Raw genomic sequence first — 24,784 nt, forward strand, 5'->3', positions numbered from 1 at the left:
TGAAGGTTGAGGGAGGAGATTCAGTAGTTCAAGGCCAGCCTGGCCAAGTTAACAGGATCATGTTTTAAAGTAGAAACAGGAGTATGGCTCAACACACACTGAATTCAATATGAAGGAGGGAAGGAAGAAGGGAGGGAGGGAGGGAAGGAAGGCAGGCAGGAAGGAAACCAAATTGACTATATCAAGAATATATGAAGAGGGCTGGAGAGATAGTTCAGCAGTCTGAGTGCCTGCCTGGCAAGCACAGGGACCCAAATTTGATCCCTGGTACCACGTGCCGTGCCGGCCACCGAAACCAGGCGTGGTGGCGCATGCCTGTAATCCCAGCATTGGGGAGGCTAAGACAGGAGGATCACTATGAGTTTGAGCTGCATAGTGAAACCCTGTACTAAATAAATAAATAAATCTTTTTTTAAAAAGTGAATACATGAAGAACTTACCATTGATTTATAAGGGAACCAAGTACTGAATAAATACAGACAAAAAAATTTTGAGGAGGTACTTTGGGAAAAACTTGAAAAGTGCTCAATATCACTAGTCTCAAATGTACTCATTTATATTCTCATGTGTCTATTAAAATAGTTCAAATTAGACTCTCCCCAATGGGATGGATTGTCTTTCACTCCTGTACTCTGTTGGTTGCAGTGTAAAATGGCATAACCACTTTGGAAAAGAATTTGATTTTTTTTTAAAAAGTTAAAGCCAGCTGTGGTAGTGCATGCCTGAAATTCCAGCACTCAGGAAGCTGAGGCAGGAGGATTGTTGTGAGTCTGAGACCAGCCTCAGCTACGAAGTGAGCACAAGACCTGTCTGAACTGCCCAGTGAGACCTTGTATCAAAAAGGCTTAAAAGGGCCAGAAATATAGCTCAGCAGCCTAAGCCCTGGCTTGGCAAGCACAAGGTCCTAAGTTTGAACCCCTGTACTAAATAAATAAATAAATGTATGTATGCATGTATGACCTACAACATGACCTGACCCAACCCCTTCCTAAGCCACCAACCCCATAAAAATGAAAGCGCTCACACAGATATTTCTATGAAAATGTTCAATGTAATTTTTTTTGTAATAGCTAAAGTCTGTAAATACTCTGTTAACAAGTGAATGAATGAAAATGTGCAATAGCTGTGCAATCAAATACTGTTCAGCCATAAAAAGAAATAAACTAGTAGTAAGGGAAAATGGATTATGCTGCATGAGTGAAGCCAGACAGACAGGAACACCTCTTGTATGTATGTGTGATTAAATTTAATTGTGTCAACTTGATTGGCTTGGGAGCTGTCAGGGATCAGTAAAGCATATTTCTGAATATGTCTTGGTGGGTTACAGAGGCCTGACTCCTCCTCTCTGGTGTCCTTCCCCTGCCCTGCTTCCTGCCTGCAGTGAACCAAGCATTTTTTTTCTACCCGCCCTTCCACCATGGTATTTCTTGTTTTGAACCAGCCAACTGTGGACTGAATCCCCTAAAACCATGAGCTAGATGAAGCTCTGTAAGTTGTGGGTGTGTGTCTCAACAGAAAAACAAACATAGCATGAGTATGTACTTTATTTAATATAAATTGCAAAATACATTAATGTGACAAATCACTGCTTGGGGATTAGGTATGGAGGGGAAGGGGAAGATGGATTGCAAAGAAGCACAAGAAAATTTTGGAAGGTAATGGCAGAGTATTTGCAAGAGTATTATATTGAACACAGGTGGTAATAGTAGGTGTCCTGTTCTTATTCTTGACCTTAGAGGAAAAGCTTTCACTTTCCCATTTAATATGATATTAGCAATAGATTTGTTATAAATGGCATTTATCAGCTTGAAAGTCTTTCTGTACCTATTCATTTTTTTTAAAAAATCATGAATGAATATTGAGTTTTTTATCAATGACTTTTTCTGATCTCTTGAGATGATCCTGTGATTCTTTTATTTCCTTCTGTTTATGTGATGTGTTACACCTAACTCATGTGCATATTTTGAATCATCTTTGTATCTCTTGGGTTGAAGCCTACTTGGTTGATTCATGATCATTTAAATGTGTGGGGTTTTTTTTTTCCTCCCGTTTGCGAGTATCTTTTTGAGGATCTTTGAATTCTAGTCATTATAGAGATTTGCATATGTGTAATTTTCTTTTTTTAGTTGAATCTTAGTTGAATCTTTATAAGATTTTTAAATCAAGGTAAGGCCAGCTTCCAGATATGAAGTTGTCAGTATTCCTTCCCTTTCAGTTTTGTTAGACAATTTGAAGAATACTGGTCTTAGATATAGCCCAAAATTCTTGTAGAATTCAGTGGTGAATCCATGGGTCCTGGGCTTTGCTTCATTAGTAGGGTTTTTGTTGTTGGTTCCTGCCTCAATTTTACTCGCTGTTAGTGGATTATTCAGAGGTTTTATCTTTTTGGTTCAATTTTGTTATTTCATATGTATCTAGGAATCTTTCTTTTGGATTCCCCAGTTTATTGGTGTACATGTTTTTATAGTAATTAGTAACAATCTGAGTTTTGCTGATATCTTGTAATCTCACTTTTTTGCATTAATATGGGTCTTTTTTTCTCTTTTGGGAGTAAGGATTTGTTTATTTTGCTTCATTTCAAAGAACTCTTTGAAAGTTTCATTTCGTTCTTTTTTAAACTGATCTTTATGATTTCTTGTTCTAGTTCTTGAATTGGATTGTCCTTGATTTTCTAGAACCTTGATATGTTTTGACTCCTTTCAAAAACTGTTTTTAATCTTCTAGTTTTGTGTTGTACTTTTTCATGCTAAATCTTTGTTAAACTGGTCATATATTTTTTGAACTGCTTTGTTCAACTCAGCTAGCTTTTTATTAGTGTCTTCTTTAAGCTCACTGGTCATTTTACTACATGTATAAATCTATTTAGTTATATCATCTTTGAACTTGCTGAACACTTTATTGAACTGTTTTTGTGTCTCCTCACTTCATGTAATTCAGGTTTGGCCTTTGATTTCTGTTCCATTATGTCTATGGATTAAAAGAAAAAAAAAAACACATTTCATCCATTAGCTTTTTGAGAGTTGGAAGTATTTGAATGCCTTTGTATTGTTTTGATTTGTGGGCTTTGTTGTTATTGTTGTTACGAGTTGTAGTAGATTTTGTTACTAGAATGAAGATTTCGGTTGTCAGTGCCCGGTTTCTAGTAAAGCACTGTGGGCATGACTATCTTTATAGGCTTTTGGCTTTGTTTCAAGATCGAACCACCTGTTAATTAGGGAATAGATAGTGCAATGTAATTGGCCAAACACTCAGTTCTTCGGAAATGAACTGCATTAATGTTGATGACAGAAAGACAAAGTAGATATTGGTATTCTAAACTTTTACGAGAAACCAATAGGTAACTATACAACTCTTGCTAGCAGTGGAATCAGCACCAATAATAGTGAAAGACAACCAGATAGTCACATGCCATAAGAACATATAAAAGCACTGTGTCGGCTTTAATAGAAGAGATCGTGACTCAAGGACAAACCAAATATTGACATACCAAAAACATTGAACATAACAACTGTACCACCATTAACAGTAGACTTCAACAATACTACTACAAGGTCAAGTAAATATCTAAAGATTAATGAAGCCACTAGCAATACTAGTAAAGGTGGGGTGAATAGTGAAGAGGAAAAAAATGAAGTTAAATTTGAGAAATAAAAGGAAGATGGAAAAGAAGAAACAAAGATAAAGGATCCTTACTATTAAGGAATAAAGGAAAAATAGTAAAATTAGATAAAAGTGAGAAAAAAACAAACAAGAAAAAGAGCAAAATAAAGAAAAAACCCGAACCTAGAAAACTAATGAAGAAAAAGAGAAATGAATCCTAAGAATATTGTCCATGGTTTTGAATGAACTGTGTCTTTTCAGGATCTGTAGTAGTAGAATTCGCCACATATGGGGGAGGAACAGTGAGCTAGTATTTTTCTGCCCTGCCTTTCCTTCTGGACCTGATAGATAGGTCAGTAGTGTCCAGACTAGGTCTACATTCATTCTAGCTGCTTCTGGCTTCTGTGACCTTCCATACACCTAAATTCCTGACTTTCTCCACCTAGCTTTATAACCTGTGGATTTGTGAGTTGCACTCTCTGCTGTAGAGGGCCCTGTCTGTACACCAGAGAAGGTGTCCTTATTAGCATTGGCAGATTGGGAAAGCAAACAGGCCACTGAGCTATGTTTTGGATTTCAACAGTGGGGCCTGGTGGTCTAGGAGTCTACTGGACCTATTGCTGCTCCTTCTATACACAGCTCCTATCAGAAGCCTCATGTGACTGGCTTGGCTTCTCAGTGGCACCTCTGTGTCTAGCCCATGCCTTCTCTGTGACTGTCTCTTGCGGCTGTCTCCTACCCAGTCACTGGTTAGATGCCCAGAAGTTTTGAAATATATATACTTTGTAGTTCTATTGCTCAGTATTAAACAATGTCTTGGCAGAAAAGGCTCCATATTAAACACTCTCAAATATGGTAGGTACTTCACTGGATTTCTTCTCTAACTCTGTAGTCTTTCATGCAGAAGGAATCACTTTCAGTAAAACCCCACCACACTACTTTTGCTGTTTATAATAACTTTTGTTTGTTTTTGTTTTTTCTCTCTTTTTGTGCTGGTACTACTAGCTGGGCCCATTGTCTTGAGTCCAGGATCAGGAGAGACTTTTGTTTTGATATAGGTCTTTACTGTGCCATTGTTTATCCTGCTCTTGAAGTTTCTATATGTCCAGAAATATGCCTGTTTTCCACACTTTTTTGTATGGTTATACAAATTAACAGAGGCCAAGAATGGTGGCACACACCTGTAATGTCAGCAACTCAAGAGGCTAAAGCAAGAGAGGATCATTGTGAGTTTGAGGCCAGCCTGGGCTACCAAGTGAGCTCAAGGCCAGCCTGAACTGCATATTGAGATCCTGTCTGAGAAAGACAAAAAACCAGCAAATTAAAGGATTTCAGGGGCCAGGGAGATGGCTTAGTGGAATAAGTGCTTCCCTGGCAAGCACAAGGGCCTGAGTTCAATCCCCAGTTCCGCCAAAAAAAAAAAAAAAAAAAAAAAGGATTTCATTTTGACAGATTTGTACTTTCACATAGCATACTTTGATCTTTTTCACTCCTCCGCCACCTATTCTCAAAAAGGTCTTTATTCTGTCATCAATTTTAAAAGATGATTATGCTCTGTAGAGTTCTTGATGGAGATTTTTTTTCAGAATATTAAAGAGGGCCGGGGAGATGGCTCAGTGGAATAAGTGCTTCTCTGGCAAGCACAAGGGCCTGAGTTCAATCCCTAGTTCCACCAAAAAAAAAAAAAAGAATATTAAAGATACTATTTCATGATATTCTTTTCATTGTTGATCTTGAAAAGTCAGTTATCAACCTAGTTATTTATTTTTTCTAGTTATTGTGTATTTCTCTTACTTTTCATGTCTTATAGTTTCTTTACAGTATATTTTTATTTGTTCAGCTTTCATGATCTTTGGGCTTTTTGATTTGGAGACTATTATTTTTAGTTCTAGAAATTATCCCTTCGTATGTTTTAGTTCCTACTATTTCTTTTCTTTCTAGAACTTTGGCCTGACCTCTTATTCTCTCACTCGCTCTTTTCATTCTCTTTCTTCATATTTCCTGTTTATCTTTTTGAGCTATATACTGAATAATTGCGTAGAGACTTTCAGTTCATTAATGATTTCTTCAACTTCATATTGTTAAATCTTTCCAAAAATTTCAGATTTTAGTAGTTGCAGTTTTTATTGCTAAAAGTTTTATTAGGTTGACTTTTTTTATTAGGTTGACTTTTCAATAAAATGTTTTTCCTACTGGTATTTTTGGACTTTCGTTTAATTTCTTGAAACACACTATATAAAGCTTTACATACTAAATCCAGAATCTGAAATCTTTTCAGTTAGCTGTCTTCTGTTCTGAGTCTCTCTGTGTTGCCTGGCCTGGCTTCACACTTGCTGCTCAAGCGATGCTGCTGCATCCCTGTGAGTAGCCAGAGCTGAAGCTGAACACCGTCCTGCCCAACTTGTCTTTCTGTTTAAATGTTTGGGGGGAGGTTCATTTTTTCTGGAGAATCATGAGGATTCTTGAAGGCTTAGAATCAAGGTAATATGTTCTTATAGAAACTGTTTATCTCCAACAGTAATGACTCTGGGATTATTTCAACATAAGTTCATAGGTTAATTAGTTTTCTTTGGGTTCTCAATAAAAAGTAAATTTGGACTGGAAATTTTCATAAGGACTTCCATTTGGTTAGCAATTTTTAGGTAAAAACACAAAGGTAACACTGAGGGGCAGAGAGAGTACATGGGTGAGGTACTTCGGATGTACTGAGGTTGTCCTGTTTGATTTCCTATCCTGAGTTAGCCTATAGATTTGCCTCTTGCTTGCTACCATAGGAGGCTAAATAAAACAAAACCCAGATTCACAGGGTTAGGTTTGTGGACTGATTGTTGTGATATAGCGTCATTTTTTGTTTTGGGTGGTTTTTGTTTTGTTTTGGGTGGTAGTGGTGGTGGTGGTAGGGTTGTTATTTTTGCTTTTTGGCAGTCCTAGGGATTGAACCTAGGGTTGCTGTACCCTATAGTCCCAGCCCAGGCAAGACTTCTAGTTTTCCTTAGTAGTAGCTTTACTGGCCTGGCTGCTTACTTCATCTTGCTCACTCCCAGTTTTTTAAAGAAAATTTTGTCCTTTTTCACCGGACATTTCCTTTTTTAAATACCTTCTTTGTGAAGTTCGCATTCAAATGGCTTTCACCTCTGTTTCAAGAAAGATTTTACAAATCTGTGTTTGCTCATAGAATTTGTCCCTTTTGTTTCCACTTGAGTATTTTACCATTACCTCAAGCTTAACAAAGCCTAAACCAAAACTGTTTTTCTATTAGACCTGACTCCTCCACTAAAACTAACTCCTGTTTTGTTTTGACGATCACCAGGCTTCTTAAAAGAGATAAGGCCAGCACTGATTTAGCATCTAAAACACTAAACACTCTGCTTTTCAGTTAATCTAGCTCAAGCTTTCCCCTATCATCAGAGAAATCTCCAAAATGTGATATCAAATCCTATGTGATTCCTTCTTATCCTACTTAGCATACATTTTCTGTTTATACCACTAGGTGACCCTCAGGATATGAATCTTATTTTATTTTGTTACCTTTCAAAGATAAGAATTATATCTTATATTTGTTTTTATCAATACAGTACCCAGTAGGTACTATACAATTTAATAAGATTCAATAAATATTTGATAATTTTTCATACAGGAAGGAACTCTAAAAGTTAGGATCTCAGCCTAGTGCAAGTTTAATTTACAACTAAGCTGTACTATTGCTCCTTGAACCCATCTGGAAGGGATTAGCCTCTGGAGATGGCAAGGCCCTTATACATTGAGGAGCACTTGTTAAATACATATTCATTGTATAACAGTTCTGTTCCTTTTATATGTACTACACTCTCACATAACCATTTTGTATTCTTTTGGTAAGCACATTTGTAGAGGGTAGTATTTATTTTAGTTCTTTGCTCTTTCCCACTAGGTGCACCAGGTATAATATCTTCACCATATGCAGGGGCTGCTGGATTTGCTCCAGCGATTGGATTTCCTCAAGCTACAGGTGAATCTTTTAAAGTTGAATTTGAAATGATTTTTAAATAGTTTTTTTTTTAATTTTCTAGGAACTTACTAACTTGAAAAATAAACAGTTTTAAGGATTTACAATAGAAGGATCTAGGCATATCAACCATAGAGTGTCTTATATGATACATAGCTTCCTTATATTAACAAATAATCTCTGGCTCCAGTTTAAACTCTTATTCCATTATATGTTCTACATCACTTACTTGCCATTGGCACACATAACCATAAATAGAGCTAAATAATAATACAAAGGAAAGATTAGTATGAAGCTTGAGTTTTGAGTCTTAGGTTTTTGGTTTTTTGTTTTTTTTTTTAATATATCTGTGACTATTCTTTTTTTTTTTTTTTTTTTTTTTTTTGGCAGAACCAGGGATTAAACTCAGGCCCTTGTGCTTGCCAGGGAAGCACTTACTCCACTGAGCCATCTCCCCGGCCCCCTTTTTTTTTTTTTGTATTTTTAAAATTTTTTTCTTTTTTAAATTGGGTACAGGGTCTCACTATGCAGCTTGGACTCATAGTGATCCTCCTCTCTCACCCTCCCAGCACTGGGATTACAGGCATATTCCACCATGCAGTCTCTGGACCAGCACAGCATGCAGTGCAGGGAATCAAACCCTGGGTCCTTGAGCCTGCCAGGCAAGTGCTTAGACTGCCAAGCTATCTCCCTAGCCCCGACTATTCTTAATAGTCACTGTAATAAGTTAAAAGCATAGTTTTAATTTGAAGCTCCTCAAAATTTTTTTAGACATACAAGTGGTAATATGTTTTCCCTCGCTTTAGGTATCTCATTAAATACATTGTATTTATAAAACACAATAATAGGTATTTAGAAAGATAAGAATTGTGAGGAAAGAGGCTCCAAGTTCGATAAAGTCCATCTCTTGGACTTTTAAAGTCCAAGCAATGATACACACACACACACACACACACACACACACACAGTCCTAAACTGTGCTCTTAGCTGATAGCTGATCTATAGACAGTATCAGCAGTTGTAGGTTTTGGTTTGGAAGGTCATGGGAAGGAGGGTCATGTAGAAAGGGCTGTTGTATATGGATTTCATGGGAAAAGTTTTCAGCTTGAGAATGTGGTTGGAACAGTTTTTTAAAATTGAACAATTGAAATGAAAGTAATGATTTTCTGAGATTGTCAGGTAGAACAGGCTAAATATGAAACATCACAGTTTAGTTACTTGATGAATAAGAAAGTGGTCCGACATTAAAAATGTTGTACTTAAAAAAATGTTGAACTTAAGGAACCAGTAAATTAAGAAACTTAAACTAGAACATAAACCTTTATTTTATATAAACTAGAGATTTTACCTTAGGTAATTTTAAAGCTGAGACACAAATAATGGGGCTTTTAGGAAAGAATACTTTTGAGTATAGTGTCACTATTACAGTATTATGGAACTTTCAGTAAATATGGTATATCTATGGGAAACCCCTGAAAAAGTTCTGCTATAAAAAATATTGAATTCTACAAATCTTGTTGATCATAATACTTGATAGCACCTTACAGTGTTATAAAATCTTTTCCCTGTATAGATTGTCATGTAGCACTACCCCATACATACATTTGTAACTTCTGCTAAAAATACATTATCTCATTTTATGGTAGAAACCAGTAGAGAAATCACATCCACTTAATAAAAAGGTGGGGAAGTATACCTATGAAGGATTGAGAGAATACTTGCAGTTGTTAGCCCCTCTGAGAAACCTGATAGCTTTTCTGAAAACAGGTGAGTCCAGTTACTCTGCACAGTCTAGTGTGAACAGTAAAAGTCTATATGAATACGAATGTCAGCAGATAAGGAAATCTGCTTCCAGATTGAGTCTATGAGGCAGAAACTGGCTCTCTATATCCTTTTGTAGCCTTAACACATTTTCTTCTATGTGTTGACTCTGTCTTCATTGTTGTACTTGCTCTGTCAAGTGTTAATATCCTCTTGATAACTAGAATGTGAACTGCTTTTAATGTTCTTTACAGGTCTGTCAGTACCAGCCGTTCCTGGAGCTCTAGGTCCGCTTGCACTGACCTCTTCTGCTATCACTGGAAGAATGGCCATTCCTGGGGCAAGTGGTATACCAGGAAATTCTGTTCTACTTGTCACCAATCTTAATCCTGATGTGAGTTGAGTTTTTGAGTATTACATGTAGTCTTTCAGAAGGTATAGTGGTTTCTGTTACGGGATTGTAGTCAAATTAAAATTCTGAAGTTTAAGGATTTTTATTAAAACATTACTAGTATATATAGAAACTGCATGTTTTAAACACAATTTGTGATCATTATTGCATTATAGATAAATTAATTTAAAATTTTATTTGTTTAGTTCAACATTTATATTTTGTGTTATCCTTTTTCAAACAGCTTATCACACCACATGGACTTTTTATCCTATTTGGTAAGTTCATTTTTATTTTAATGTTGTCTGTGTATATGAATTAAGCACATGGATTCAATTAGTGTTACTCACTGATCACCTCTGTATGCCAAGTAGTGTGTTTGACACTGAGGACACATGGAAAAAAATTTACTAAGTAATCACAATAAAGTTTTATAGTAGGAAAAGTAGATATTATATTAGGAGCATAAAGGAGGGAGTGTTAACCTGAGGGAACCAGTGGAAATGTTAAGCTGACTTGGAAAAAATGAAGAGCCAAGCAGACAGAAAAACACAGTAAATGTCTTTTTCTTAGCGATATTAGGAAACAGATGGCAAAGGGAATGGGTGGGGCAGCTAGATAGATTGATTTCCTAGTACATGGAAGCCCAGTGGAGCAGCCTCCCTAGCTCCTGTTAATTTTGACACAGGGTCTTGCTGAATTGCTCAGGCTTGGCCTTGAAGCCTTCCAAGTAGCTGGGATTACAGGCATACATTCACCACACTCATCTGGTGATAGTTGTTTTTTTTTAAAGGAAAAAAAAAAATTTTAAGTATAGTGTACAACCATATGATTTTCTGTCCAAGACCACGCCATCACCACAATACGATTTTAGAACTTTAGAACATTACCCCGGGGCCCGGGAGATGGCTCAGTGGAATAAGCACTTCCCTGGCTTGAGTTCAGTCCCTGGTTCCACAAGAAAAAAAAAAAAGAACATTACCCCATAGGAGTCCTTCATTACAAGGAAAGAAAACCTTTGTCCTCTTATACACTGTAAAAGTTTTAAATAATGATACATTTAAGTAATTCTCAATAATAAAATCATGTATTAATAACACATTTTTATATTACTCTCCTAGTCAAAAGCATGCCTTTTTTTTTTTTTTTCTTCTCTGAATGCCTTCAGGGAAGGTTTGGCCGACTTGAGTTGTGGGGAATCAAACCACAGCAACCTGAGCCCGACTGCTTTGTTGAAGCAGCCACTTAAAGAACTGAGCTAAGGGGCGGGCCCCCAAAAGCATGCCTTTTTAAAAATAAATTTCTTGCTCATTTAAAACTTGTATTGCCCGTATCTTAAAAACAAATTGTAGGGCCGGTCAAATACTCAGCAGCTTAAAAGCACTTGCTTAGGCAGACACAGAAGCCGGGGTTCAATCCCTGGGCCTGCCATGCTAGCCCTGCCCCTGGAGCACACTGAGATAGCGATTGAGACTGGGCATGATGGCGCACACCTATAATCCCAACTCTTGGGAGGCTGAAAACAGGAGGATCACTACAAGTCTGATCTCTACATAGTGTGACCCTATAGACCCTGTACTAAGTACATTTTTAAAAATATCTATATCTATAGATACAGATATAGATATAGATGTTTAGTTTTTTTTTTTTTAATGTCTACTTCAAGGCCGGGGAGATAGCCCAGTGGTTGAAGTGCTTGCTTGGCAAGTACAGCCAGGTTTGATCCCTGGCACCACATGACCTGCGCCAGCCACCAAGACTGGGCATGGTGACCCACACTTGTAATCTCAGTGCTAGGGAAGCTGAAACCAGAGAATCACTACAAGTCTGACCTGCGTAGTGAGACCCTGTACCAAATACATAAAATTAAAAATAAATAAAATAAAAGTAAGCTGTTTTATTTAAAAATAAATAAATAAAATGTCTATTTTAACTAGGCATGGTGGCGCACACCTATAATCTCAGCACTCTGGGAAGCTGAGGCAGGAGGATCAGTTTGAATCAAGCCTACACAATTTAATGAGCCCCTGCCTCAAAAAATAAAAAGGGGGGCCAGGGAGATGGCTCAGTGGAATAAGCACTTCCCTGGCAAGTGTGAGGGCCTGAGTTCAATCCCCGGTTCCGCAAAAACAAACAAAAAAATAAAAAGGGCTGAGGAGGTAACTGAATGCAAAGGCACTGGGTTTAATACCCACTACTACAAGGACAAAAGAAAAAGAAAAAAACAGAATGTCTATTCCAACAACATATCCTTTCTGAAAAAAGCAGCAAATTTGAAGTAGTTGTCTTTTTTGTTTTAAAATTTAAAAATACTATTCATCTCTAGATTAATTCTATTAGATGCCTGCCCACAAGATAAGCATCTCTCCTTTCTGTGTCTTGAAGTGTCCCTGCCCCCTTTTTAAGGTGCATTGAGATCTTAAAAAGATCTCATTTATTTAAGCTAAATATTTCTGCTTTTTAAGAAAACTGGATCTTGGTGTGTTTATGCCTACACTTATATCTTTAAGAATTTACCTATTTTATCTCCCTGCAGATTTATTGTGTTTTGATATTTAGATCTTTGATCCATTTTTATTTTAATTTTAGTACATGATGAGAGGGAGGGTCGGAGGGAAAGAAAAGACTTAATTATACCACTTTGTCTACAGAGTAGCTATCCTAACTTTTTTCCTATCACATGAAGTATTACTTCCCATCCTTTGACCTTCAGTCTTTGAATTCCTTTTTGAGGTAAATGTGTTTCTTGTAAATAGCATATTGTTGGATCTTGTTTTTTGATCTATTCTGCAAGGCTGTGTCTTGTGATTAGTGAATTGAAAGCATTTACATCAACAGTTATAACTGATACGTTGTGACTTAGCCTTATCATTTTATTTTCCTGTTGTTGGTTCCCTTTCTTTCCCCTCTATTTAGTTGCTTGCCTTACCTAGAAGATCCTATTGGTATTCATGGAATTGAAGTTTCTTTCTAAAGCATCTTGAAGGTTTTACAGGCTTTCTCTTACTGCATTGCAAAGGATAGTAATAAGACCTTAACATAAACTGCCGTGAGAAGAAACGGGAGAAAATGCTATTGCTCTTGTACAACATCCTGCCTATAACTCTATGTATAGACTTTAAATTTAATTTAAATGTAATACTTTTATGCTGGTTATGTAAAAAAGCTAGTATTAGAAGTTTTGTTTTCTTTCCATGCCCCAGTGAATCAGTTTGCCTGTATTCACAGATAACTCTCAGATACCTGACTGCAGTAACTATGTAGATGATGGTGTCATTTATCCACAGAACTAGTAAACACTTGAGGTGGACAAAAATAAAAGAGAGTGAATCAGTTCGGGATACTTGACATTAAAGTGTGGGAAATTCAAGTGAAAAACTGAGAGGTTGGTAGATCTGGAACTTGGAAGCATATGCATTGAAATTGCCATGGGATGATAATGTAGTGTGAGAAAAGAATCCTTTACATATGCACTAAAATAGATTAAACACTATAAATCAATCATTAAATAGTTTTTTCTTTTTCTTTTATTTAGGAGTATATGGTGATGTACATCGAGTGAAGATAATGTTTAATAAAAAGGAAAATGCCTTGGTTCAGATGGCAGATGCAAATCAAGCCCAGCTAGGTACTAATGACTAATGGTGATGATGAAAACTTGTTTGTATGTGAATTTTCCTTCAAAATTGACAAATATGTTTTTAGAACCAATACAGTTTATAAGAGTACTTCCTTTGGTAAAGTCTTCATTATTATTTGCATCTGCTTATACTTTAAGATTTAAAGATACTCATTACTCCTTTGTCTGAAGTCCATTTATCTACTTGAACAATATTACTAATATTTATAGGTTTCACTCTAACATTATTAAGTTTTTTTTTTTTTTAATTTTTATTTATTTATTCATTTATTTATGTGTGTGTGTGTGGCCAGCTCAGCCCACCAGGGGGCGGGCTGGCTGGCATGTGGTGCTGGGGATTGAACCACGGTCCCTGTGCTTTGCTAAGCTTGTTCTAAGTAGGTGCTTTAGACCACTGAGCCATCTCTCCAGCCCCCATTATTAAGTTTTAACTAATAGATATGGCTTGTTTTGTTTCATTTGTTAGTTTTTTTTTTTTTTTTTTTTTTTTTTGTAACTTCTAAGCCACCCAGCAATTCTAGAAATTTAGAAGTCTGAGCAAACTTCCCAATGATGGTACAAGAAGGTGTAGTATTCGTATTTCTTGGAAAAAATGGTTTGATTAAGAGAAAGCTATTTAAAAAATGATTTCATGAGTACTTGTTATATTCTAGGCCCTCTGGAACTTCCTAGCACTCTGCTCGGAATGTAGTTATCTTTTGTTTGGTTATTTTTGTTTTTTAAAATTATTTCACTATAATAAAATGAAGTAACTTAATACATTCCCTTAAGAATTTTTTAATTTAAAACCCTTTTAGCCCTCAAGCTGGCTTAATTTTATTTTATTTTTTAAAAATATTTGTTTATTTATTTTGTGTGTGTGTGGCCAGCTCAGCCCACCAGAGGGCGGGGCTGGCTGGCATGTGGTGCTGGAGGATTGAACCGTGGTCCCTGTGCTTTGCTTAGCTTAGCTTGTTCTAAGTAGGTGCTTTAGACCACTGAGCCATCTCACCAGCCCACCACTGAGCCATCTCACCAGCCCTGGCTTAATTTTAAAGGATTCAAAAAATAATAATTTCTGAGGGCCGGACAGATAGCTCAGCAGACTAAAGCGCCTGCTTAGGCAGAGTGCAGTGGCCAGGGTTCAATCCCTGGTGCGCCATTGGCCCCGCCCCCTGAGGCATGCTCAGACTCAGTTGAGACTGAATGTGGTGACATGTGCCTATAATCCCAGGTCTTGGGAGGCTGAATACAGGAGGATCACAAGTCTGATCTACGTAGTGAGACCCTAAACACCCTGTAGACCTTCTACCAAATACATTTTTTTAAAAAAGGAGAAGAAGAAAAAGAAAATAATTCTGGTAACTTAGGCAGGTATTACTGAGAATGCATCTTGATTCTTAAACTTATTTTCTTCCTGTAGCAATGAACCATCTAAGTGGTCAGAGGCTCTATGGAAAAGTGCTCCGTGCTACGCTGTCCAAACACCAAACTGTTCAGCTTCCTCGAGAGGGACAGGAAGACCAAGGGCTGACTAAGGATTTCAGCAATAGTCCTTTGCATCGCTTTAAAAAGCCTGGCTCTAAAAACTTCCAGAATATTTTCCCACCGTCAGCCACACTGCATCTATCCAACATTCCGTATGTACCTAATAAGTTATTGATTTAGGTGATTAATAATAATTTGTGGTTTTGGAAAGATAAATACTCTGATGAAATTATTCTAATTTGGCAGTTGTCTTGATTACCAACTCCTTATAAGATAGTTTATATACCATTGTGTCTTAAGATTTTCTCTGCAGTCTAAATGAAAGGTGAGTATTTTCTAAAATAACTGCCTCTAGTTATGAAAGTGCATAAAAATAAGTGCTTGCAGAAATACTACCTTGATATATACTTGTTCATTTCTTGATAGAGGTAATTATTCACATGACTGAAATAATAAAAATCAAGTAATTTATGTATTTAGGAGGTCAGTGCTGGTTATGGTAGTGCATGGCTATAGGTCCAGTGCTCTGGAGTATCTGTAAAAATCTTTGAGGTGAGGTCATCAGTTTCATTTTATTGATAGGACAAACACTCGGAGTTTGGGCAAGTAATTACTCAGTGAAACACCAAGCCAGTGAAGGATAGAATGCGCTCTCCAGGGCATTTACTCAGTTCTGCTTCTGGGGCACTGTGAAGTGAGCAGCTTTGCTCCGTCCTTCTGTGATGGCTCTGTCATGAAGTCACCTGACCCTGGATGCCATGAACCAAATGAAACATCTCCTCTTTAAAAAGAAAAAAAAAATGTTCAGGGTGGTAGCACGGGCCTGTGATCCCAAATCTCAGGAGGCTGAGATGGAAGGAGTGCTGTGCATTTAAGGCCAGCCTAGGTTGCACAGCAAAATCCTGCCTTTAAAAAAAAAGCAACAGGGGCTGGTGAGATGGCTCAGTGGTCTAAAGCACCTACTTAGAACAAGCTAAGCTAAGCACTGGGACCGCGGTTCAATCCCCCAGCACCACATGCCAGCCAGCCCCGCCCCCTGGTGGGCTGAGCTGGCCACACACACACACACACACACACACACACACACACACAAATAAATAAATAAATTTTAAAAAAAAGCAACAGTGAAAAGTGTAAAAAGATAAAAAAAGTTTTTTTTTTTGTATATATACAGTGTGATAGCAGAATTCTCAGCCCGGCTGCTCAGGAGCCTGCAGTAAGATCACAAGTTCACGAGAAGCATGAGCAATTTAGCAAGGCTCTGTCTAAAATAAAAATGGCTGAAGATGCTTCTCAGTGGTAGAACATCCCTGGGTTCATAGTCTAGTTCCTTTAAAAAAATTAAAAAATTAAGGCAAAATTCTGTTGAAACAGGACATTTCTGTGTCCTAAGAAACTTCCTGGGCATTTCCAAATCATGTCTTTGTTATATGGCTCTGTAATCTGTTCAAATACAAAGTACTCTATAGAGATTTGATTGTGACTCAAGTTAATCTTTGCTTCGTTTGAGAATTTGGGCTAATGTAATTGATGCTCTGATGTTTTCACAGTCCTTCTGTTACAATGGATGATCTGAAGAACCTTTTCACAGAGGCTGGATGTTCAGTGAAAGCTTTTAAATTCTTTCAGTAAGTCCTTGCTTTCAAAGAGACACATTAACATTATTTAACATGTTTTGAAATGAAGTCTGCTGGTAGAAGAAAGAAATTTGGAAGCAAAATTAATTTTAAATACTCTTTATGCTGTTTTCAGGAAAGATCGAAAAATGGCACTCATTCAGTTAGGATCTGTGGAAGAAGCAATCCAGGCACTCATTGAACTTCATAATCATGACCTTGGAGAAAATCATCACCTCAGAGTTTCCTTCTCAAAATCTACTATCTGACTTTCTTGTGAATTTTTCTCCTAAAACTGGACCATAATTTCAGTAAAACCTTCAGACATAGACTGAAGCAGCTCAAGACCAACTCTGCCTCTTTTCACAAAAATAACTGAATTTGATATTTAAGTGTATTAAAAAACGTGAATATTGTTTTTCCCCCTTCCAGTATATGATCAGAAGTTTGTTTTCCTTTCTACTATGATTTCTATGAAAGTATACCTACAGGAAAAATGTGTTTTTGACAGTTTAATTCCCCACATTAAGTTTGATTTCAAGAAGACAGACTTTATTTTAGTTTGGGTTCCAATCAGCCTTATACGACATTTTTAAACTCCTTTGTACTTCGAGAGATTTAATCATATGGAGTTTTAAAATTGCTTGATGTAAGTAATTTAAAGCACCTACAGCTACATTTTTAACTTTAAGATTCTGAACTTTGACCCCAGTGGAAAATTATGTTCTTTTAAATTACATCAAATGTTTACCATACATTGATGATTATTAGACATAAACACGAGTTGTATTGCAAGCGGATTTATAAACATGCATGTTTTCTTTCTATGATTTCATTTTTAAGTCTGTGACACTCCTTTGAATAATGTGTTGTATTTTTAAGACTATTTGGTACAATGAAGTGTCTCAACTGTGCCCAGGGAAATTTAAGTTAAATCAGACTAGGATATATTAAGATAATCAGAATAACCAATAATCTTATTAGAAAAATCATGTCTTAAATCTCAAAATGATACTTTTTGTTGAGTAATATAAATATGATACTGGAAAATTTGAAAAAAGTAATCCTACTTATAAACTTTTTATAATTGTTTTCAGAAAAAAAGTTTACAGTCTTAATGGAAAATATTCAGGTCTATCATATGGTTTGACAGATTTTTTAAAAGTTATTTTTGGTAAGGTCTTCTTTTAGAAAAAAATTAATCTCAAGGGTTTTTTGTACCACTGTACTCTAATACTTATTCAGAATTACTGTGTACTTACTTAATTTCTTATTATGTGCCTTATTATGTGCTTAAGATACAATAGGTTAGAGTTTTATCTAAATATCTTGAAAGCTATATTGTAGGCTTGGTGAGCATTTGTTTTCTCTTTCTTTTTTGGTAAGGATTTTTAAAGTATTTTTTTCATTGCAGTTTTAAGTGGTTTTCAATAAGTAATAGTTTTTATTACAATTTTTGGTGCTTTGGTGCAGAGATGGGGTAGGGAAGGGTGAATAGTTCGGGGAATACTCATTGCACGGGTGTAGGCCTTTGCATTGTGACTGGTAGTGGCTGTTGCCAGTTAGCACACACCAATTTGGGGCTATAGAAAGCAATCTCAGTTTCTGGATCTTGTCTAATCTTTATTGCCCATCAGAATTTGTCTCAGGATTACTTGGTTCTTCTCAGTACTCAAGTAAGAACTTGCTTTTCTTTGTTAATGTAACTTACTGAGTGCTCATATATTTAGGAGTAGGAGAAGGTGGATTATTTTTTATATTTCGTTAGTTTTTCTGTTTTGGGTTGAATGTAGGAGTGACTTTTAATGTTGCTTCAGTGATTGTATAATGTAAAACTATTTCTTTTTAACAAGAAGCTTTTTGTTATTATTCCACCAGTGCTTGATCAGATTTTTGAAGCTGAATTTTTATCTTTTAGCCACCCCTTTTACACTTTTTGTGTTCTGTAAGTGGCTCATCTCAAATTTAGAAAGAATATCTTAGTCTTTCTGCTGTATTCCAACCATTAATTTGAACACAGATATTTTAATAAAAGAAGTTTTGCAAAATGTAAGAAATACAAAATCAGAATTCACTCAACACTGAGCAACAGTTAATTGGTAGAATAGGCAAGATGACACCAAGTCAAGACCTTTCAAATGGATAGGTTTAGTATTGGCTGAATAGATAGGCATAATCATTTACCTAGTTGGGATTTATTTCTCTTCACTTTTGAAATATATTTTTACCTACACAGTAAGTAGGGAAAGGGAAAAATTATTGGGAAACCTCCCCAAATTTAATCTTTATATCATTCTACACAGGCACTGTTATAATTTTCAGTGGCGTGTTAAATTGAACTACTTTATTTGCTTTGAGTTGGGAATTACTGTGTAATTTATTAATTTATGATTCTCATAACATCCAGCATAAGTGTAGCAAAAGTTACTGATAGCAGAAGGTAAATCATAATAGTGTTGAATGTAATTTTGAAGTAGGAGATGGCCTTTAAATCTGAGAGAGAACATTTGAATCCTTTTCAGGGATTTGTGTAGATATGTGTGTGTGCGTGTGTGTGTTTGCGCTTGTGTGTGTATATATAAATAAGTGTATATACATACACGCGTCCTTCTGATGTTGTATATACATATGCACATTACATACATTTTAATTTATTGACAAAGAGTAACCAAATTAAGATTTGGAAAAGTGGGATATTCTTGTTTTTAAAGAGCATGTTTGAAGCCATCAGATTGTGTCTGAAATTAGCTGTAGCACATGGATGTTGTCCATATTGAGCTCTTTGCTGTTTGAATTATAGAGGTCTACAGTGTTTGTGTTGGCATAGTTTTTATAAAAAGATTTAAACATATCAGGGTGGTGGAAAAACTAGATCTGTGTATTTTTATTTTGGCATGCCTTTACTCAATATCTGCTAAGCATTGGTTTATTTTTGCTGTTGATCTGCCATAGTATCCTATTTTTAAGTTTATGTACTTTATTTTAAGAAATATTGGTGTAGCACTTTTTGAGGTATCTTTTACACAAAGTATATATATTCAGGACTTTTAAAAATAGCAGTACACATTTAATAATAGCAGTCTATGCCAAAATGTTTTGAGATTTGAGTAACTTGGATATTAGTAAAATGTGTTTTGTATAAGATACAAGTAGCAAAATGATGTATTATTTTAATTGATAATTTACTGGAGAATATCAGAATTACCCTGTAGCTCCTACAGAATGCTGTAAATTATTTAAGTCTAAATATTATCATCAGTTAATTGTAGCAGTGTCTCAACTTAGTTTTTAGAGCCACAATGTCTGCCTGCCAAGTTCTTAAGAGAGCAGGCTTTCTTTGGGTCCATCTATTATGCTGACCCTAGGTTCTGCTTCAGTTGAAGAATTAGCTGTTATTGTCTCTATTCTGAGTCTTGTAGAAACTTTTTAAAGACTCTTTGTCATCAGATCACTATATTTATATTTGAATATATTGTTGTGAAGTTTCTTTTCTGTTTTCATTAAATATTTTTGGACAAAGACATGACAAACTCGAAAGTATGTGTCGTCTTTTTGACCTGGATGAGTTACCTAAAAACCCTGATTGCCAAACTATCACTGTCTTAGAAAACCTAAAGTGTACTGCTATTTTTAAACCAAAAAGAGACAGCGACTGTATACGTAAAGCATTTGTTAGCCTTTCCTTTGTCTCAATCTGTTACTAATGAAAATAAAACTGCCAGATTTAAAATATTCTACTTTTGTGCTAAAACAAGTACAATTTAAATTGTACAAAATTTTTAAAGTGTAACTCAGCTGTCTTTCACAAGAATTGTGTTGTTATCTATAAGACTACTTACAGTCTTTTTTCAGAGCAAATTCTAACAGCTAGTTGTGAATTGTTTAAAAAGTAGAAAATAACTAAAATCCTAATTTGGGAGTTTTTATAAAAAGAGAAAAACAAAACAGGACCAAAGTCTATGTGCCTTCTTGAGTAGTCTTAATTGACCTTTTCTTCCTTTTGAGACTAAGGTAGTATCAGTGTTCTGGTTTTCAGGAAACATGTACTACAAAGATTTAAGAGAATGTTACCCCACACACTGACTAGTCATACAAGCAAATCATTGTAACTCTATAAATGCATTCTCAGTTACACTTTTGCCTTTATCACATAATATTCATTGTAGAGCTCATTCTGGTTCAAAAACAGAACTGCTCTAAATGTTTCTGGTAGTCACTTTAGTTTTTGCAACCTGAGGTATATGTTCCAGAGAACAGGGATATTTGTCTGGTCCAGTGACCTTGGTGATAAAAGTGATGATTGAAAGCTGCTAAGGCAAGCTTAACACTGCAACAGAGTTTTTTGTTGTTATTTTTCACTTGTTGGATTTATAGAATAGTTGTAATAACAAATATTTAAATAGTTATTTTTTTCGGTGTCATTTAAAAATTCACACTGGCACTTTTTTCCATTTTCATTGATTGCCACTTGGATTATGTAAAGGTTCATCCCTCATCTGGAAAGTACTAATTTCAAAGATTGTTGACCAGACAAAATTTTACATCAAAATGTCACCTCATTGCTCTGACCAAAGACTGACTCTTCTGGTTTTAACTCCTCTACCATTTTCCCCAAGCTCCTTTCTGAAAGACCTAGTGCAAAGCGGCCTTTATTTTCTATTTCCTATTGGTGAACAGACTACTTAGAGAAAGTGAGAGTTTAAACATGAACAGAATGGATTAGGATGACAAGAGTTTGATGGGCATTTTTAGTACTGTATTCAGAAAAAATAAATAGCACAGCTAGGAGCCTGTGACATTGTCTTGTGTTTTATGTGGTCTGTTCATAAAATTCCCTTTTTCAGTTTGTAAGAATGTTCATCTAACAGAAGAAAATGCTGTAAATATTTGTAACAACTTTTTTTTTTAACCAGGCCAAAAAACGAAAAAAAAAAAAAGGTTTTTGGGAACAAGTTGACATATAAAGTGGTTTTATATAAAACATCAATTGTCTTGTATATTTTGATAAGCAGCAGTACCAGCTTTCATTTGTAATATGGTTTGTGGCTTTGAAGAAAAGGATTCTGTGATCGTTGAAGTGAATTATGTTATAAATGCAACGAAAAGAAAATATTAAAGGCATATTTTCTAAATGCGTAGTGCATGGTTAATTCAAGCTTCTGTACGCTACAGTATATTCCATTTTCTTTCAGTTTGTATATTTGTTATTACTTGATATCTCTAATCTCTTTTCCTAACAGTATAGCATTGTAGCATGCCTTTTAATAAATGTCATAACATCTGTACTCTCCTAAATTTTTCTGTGTTCTTGTATGTACTTTGGGTTTCCCTTGTCTTACCTGTAATTCTAATGATGTCGTATTTTCTTTTTTCTATAGTAGTCTCTTTCAGCTTGTCACGAAAAACATAAACACATATTCGACTTCAAAAAAATTAGCTATTGCTCTTGTAATTTAGAGATAATTCATACTTAGAGGAAAAAAAGTACTTTTCTAATATTTTTATAATGCATTTGCGGAGGCTCATTCTACCTTTGGTTATAAATAAATGTTAATATGCGTCTTCTTCCCCCCTCCCTTCATTCTATGGACCATGTCAAATTAGAGTTGTGGCACTATTTTCAATTTGGTTCTATTTGTGGCTTCCCTATAGCATTAGTATAAACAAATTTTAAGACGTAAAGTGTGGTCCCAAACTTGAGTTTTGTCCTTTTTAGTTAAATTTAATATAGCTACTATAACTATGCTTTAGTAATTTAAGTATAACTACTTACTATAACTCTAACTATGCTTTTCCATAGAGAAATGCTTTATTTCTTGATTATTTAAAGAATTACTACATTGCTAGAGTCTAAAGTGGATTACATGTGTTTCGTTTTCTTCTTTCCCTTCCTTTCCTTCATTTTATCTCCCTCTCCTTATCTACATCTTTCCCCATCTCTCCCTCTCCCCTTTTCTTGCCCTTCTTAGTTGTTGACTAGGTAGCCAAGATTGGTCTTGAACTGAAGATCATCCTGCCCCACTCAGCTGCCCACATTAGGGTTGCAGACATGCCCCATCACATCCGCCACAGTCTTATTTATTTAAATCTTTTATTCCAGGATCTCTTAAAAGTACAAGTTTATTTTTAACGGAATGAAAATATTAGGTAAAAATTATTAGTCTTTAGAGCACAGATGTAAAATCTCTTAACTCCATAAATGTCACCAGGTAGGTAACTAGTACTTTAAAAAAAAAAAAAAATTCTCAAAAAGCTTACCAGGTTGAGTTTCAGTCTGCAACAGTCTTATCTCAGTGTCCCAGATGTGTCTGCACCATGCCCAGCTACTACTGGTCCTTCAGCATGAGGTGTTTTTATGGAGCCAGGCATGGTGGTGCACATCTGTAATCCCAGCACTTGGGAGGCAGAGGTAGAGGGATCATGCAAGTTCGAGACCAGCCTGGGCTACGGAGTGAGCTCAAGGCCAGCCTGAACTACATAATGAGACCCTGTCTCAAAAAGGCACATGCACAAAAAGAAACAGCTGTATAGCCAAGTGAAGCTTTTATATGTAATTTGATTATCTAAAAAGTATTTTTAGATAGAGGACTTGTACTCATCACTAAGAATTAAATGCCTTTGAGCATAAAGGGACCTAAAAAAAAAATCATCTTGCTCCATTTTAAGTTGGTTGTGGAGTCTACACAAGAGCCCAAATCCTTGGGTGATTTGTATCTGTCCCACTCAGCCGTCACAGTTCTCAGCCATCACAGTTCTGTACTACTGAGTGCTACTGACCCTGTGATTTGAAGGTCTTCAAGGAATTAGGGTACTTAGGTATTCTGAAAGCTACCAAAGTCTTTATCAAGGCATTGAGTACATGGAATACCTCTACTGATGAGTAAAAATGCTTATCTCCTTCCACAGAATTTGTACTGATAATGGTCACATCATAAACTTAAAACCAAGTTTTAAAAAATGCATTTCTCATAGTGTTAGAGGCTAGGAATCCAAGATGAAGGAGTAGTGTTGATTCTTCTATTGTCTTTACCTTTTGTTCATGGATCTCTTTTCATTATACCTTTGTATGGTCTCTGCTCTGTGTCTGTGTCCTATCTCTGCTTATAAGGACAATAGTCCTAATGGGGTTAGGGCCCACTCCTCTGACCAGTTTTTACCTTAATTACCTCTTAAACTACCCTGTCTTCAGTACAGTGAAAGTGTAAGTTATTGGAGAATTCACCATAGGGATAGGAAGGCCACACCAATTACTTACTTTATGCCCCTGTTTTAATACAAGTTATTGCATTTACCAAATACTGCCAACAGGTAAGCTAAGTTCTGGGGAAACTAGAGTTAAGGACATGGTGATTTACCTTTTAGGTTTGTAATGTACTGGAAATGTTGTCATCCTATATCCGTAAATCAAATAATTCCTCCCTGCAGTAGGGGACCTCCAAAAATGGATTGTGAAGTCTGTTAAAATATAGACTATTAAAATTTTAATACAAATAACTGTAACTATCCTACAATTAGTTATTAATAGCCATACATCCCTACAATAAATAGATGCTTTTTACTCTTAAAAATGAGCCAATGAAAGCTGCTAAGGCAAGCTTAACACTGCAACAGTTTTGTTACTTTTCACTTGTTGGATTTATAGAATAGTAATAATATTTAAATAGCTATTTTTTCAATGTCATTAAAAAATTTCAGGGGGCTGGGGAGATAACTCAGAGTAAGCGTTTGCCTGACAAGCGCAAGGGCCTAGTTCAATCCTCGGTTCTGCAAAACAAATAAAAATAATTTCAGAGCAGTGGTAATGTCTAAGACATGCCATTACTTGAAAGTACTGTGCAGCTTTTTTCTTTGTAGTACTAGAGACTGAACCCAAGGCTGCATGCATCCTAGGGAAGCACTCTACCACTGAGTTACATCATTAGCCCACTGCCCAATTTTTGATGTCCAACATTTGCTGATGAGTGAATGGGGCTGGGTTAGGTAATAGGAGTATTAAAACCTCTTGTTGGGCCAGTGAGCTAGCTTAGCAGACTAAGCACCTGCTTAGGCAAGCCCAGGGACCAGGATTCCATCCCTGGAACTACATGCTGTGCCAGCCACGAAGACCGGGTGTGGTGGTGCACACCTGTAATCCCACTGCTGGGGAGGCTGAGACAGGAGGATCACTGAGTCCCTTTGAGCTGTGTAGTGAGACCCTGTGCCAAATACATTTTTTAAAACCTTTACACTTTTCATAATTTCTATATCATTGCTATTTTAATTTTTAATGGAAAATTGTCACTATTACAAATTCCTTTTTTTTTTTTTTTTTTTTTTTTTTTTTT

At 36.0% G+C, this 24,784-nt stretch overlaps 1 protein-coding gene across 7 annotated transcripts in view; it reads left to right on the top strand.

The window, feature by feature from the left end:
* Ptbp3 (polypyrimidine tract binding protein 3) overlaps window positions 1–21,389 on the top strand; it is a 110,316-nt gene extending 88,927 nt beyond the window's left edge. For all 7 annotated transcript variants that reach the window (XM_023707539.1, XM_023707535.1, XM_004647260.2 and 4 more), the window contains 7 exons: window positions 7,511–7,588; window positions 9,601–9,740; window positions 9,982–10,015; window positions 13,273–13,365; window positions 14,780–14,996; window positions 16,395–16,472; window positions 16,597–21,389. In XM_023707539.1, coding sequence (XP_023563307.1) covers window positions 7,511–7,588; window positions 9,601–9,740; window positions 9,982–10,015; window positions 13,273–13,365; window positions 14,780–14,996; window positions 16,395–16,472; window positions 16,597–16,729 — 773 coding nt within the window. In that variant the 3' untranslated portion in view covers window positions 16,730–21,389. The remainder of the gene's footprint in view (window positions 1–7,510; window positions 7,589–9,600; window positions 9,741–9,981; window positions 10,016–13,272; window positions 13,366–14,779; window positions 14,997–16,394; window positions 16,473–16,596) is intronic.
* The last annotated feature ends 3,395 nt before the right edge of the window (window positions 21,390–24,784 follow it).

This window comes from Octodon degus, unplaced genomic scaffold, assembly GCF_000260255.1.
Source record: "Octodon degus isolate 3935 unplaced genomic scaffold, OctDeg1.0 scaffold00297, whole genome shotgun sequence".
NCBI lineage: Eukaryota > Metazoa > Chordata > Mammalia > Rodentia > Octodontidae > Octodon > Octodon degus.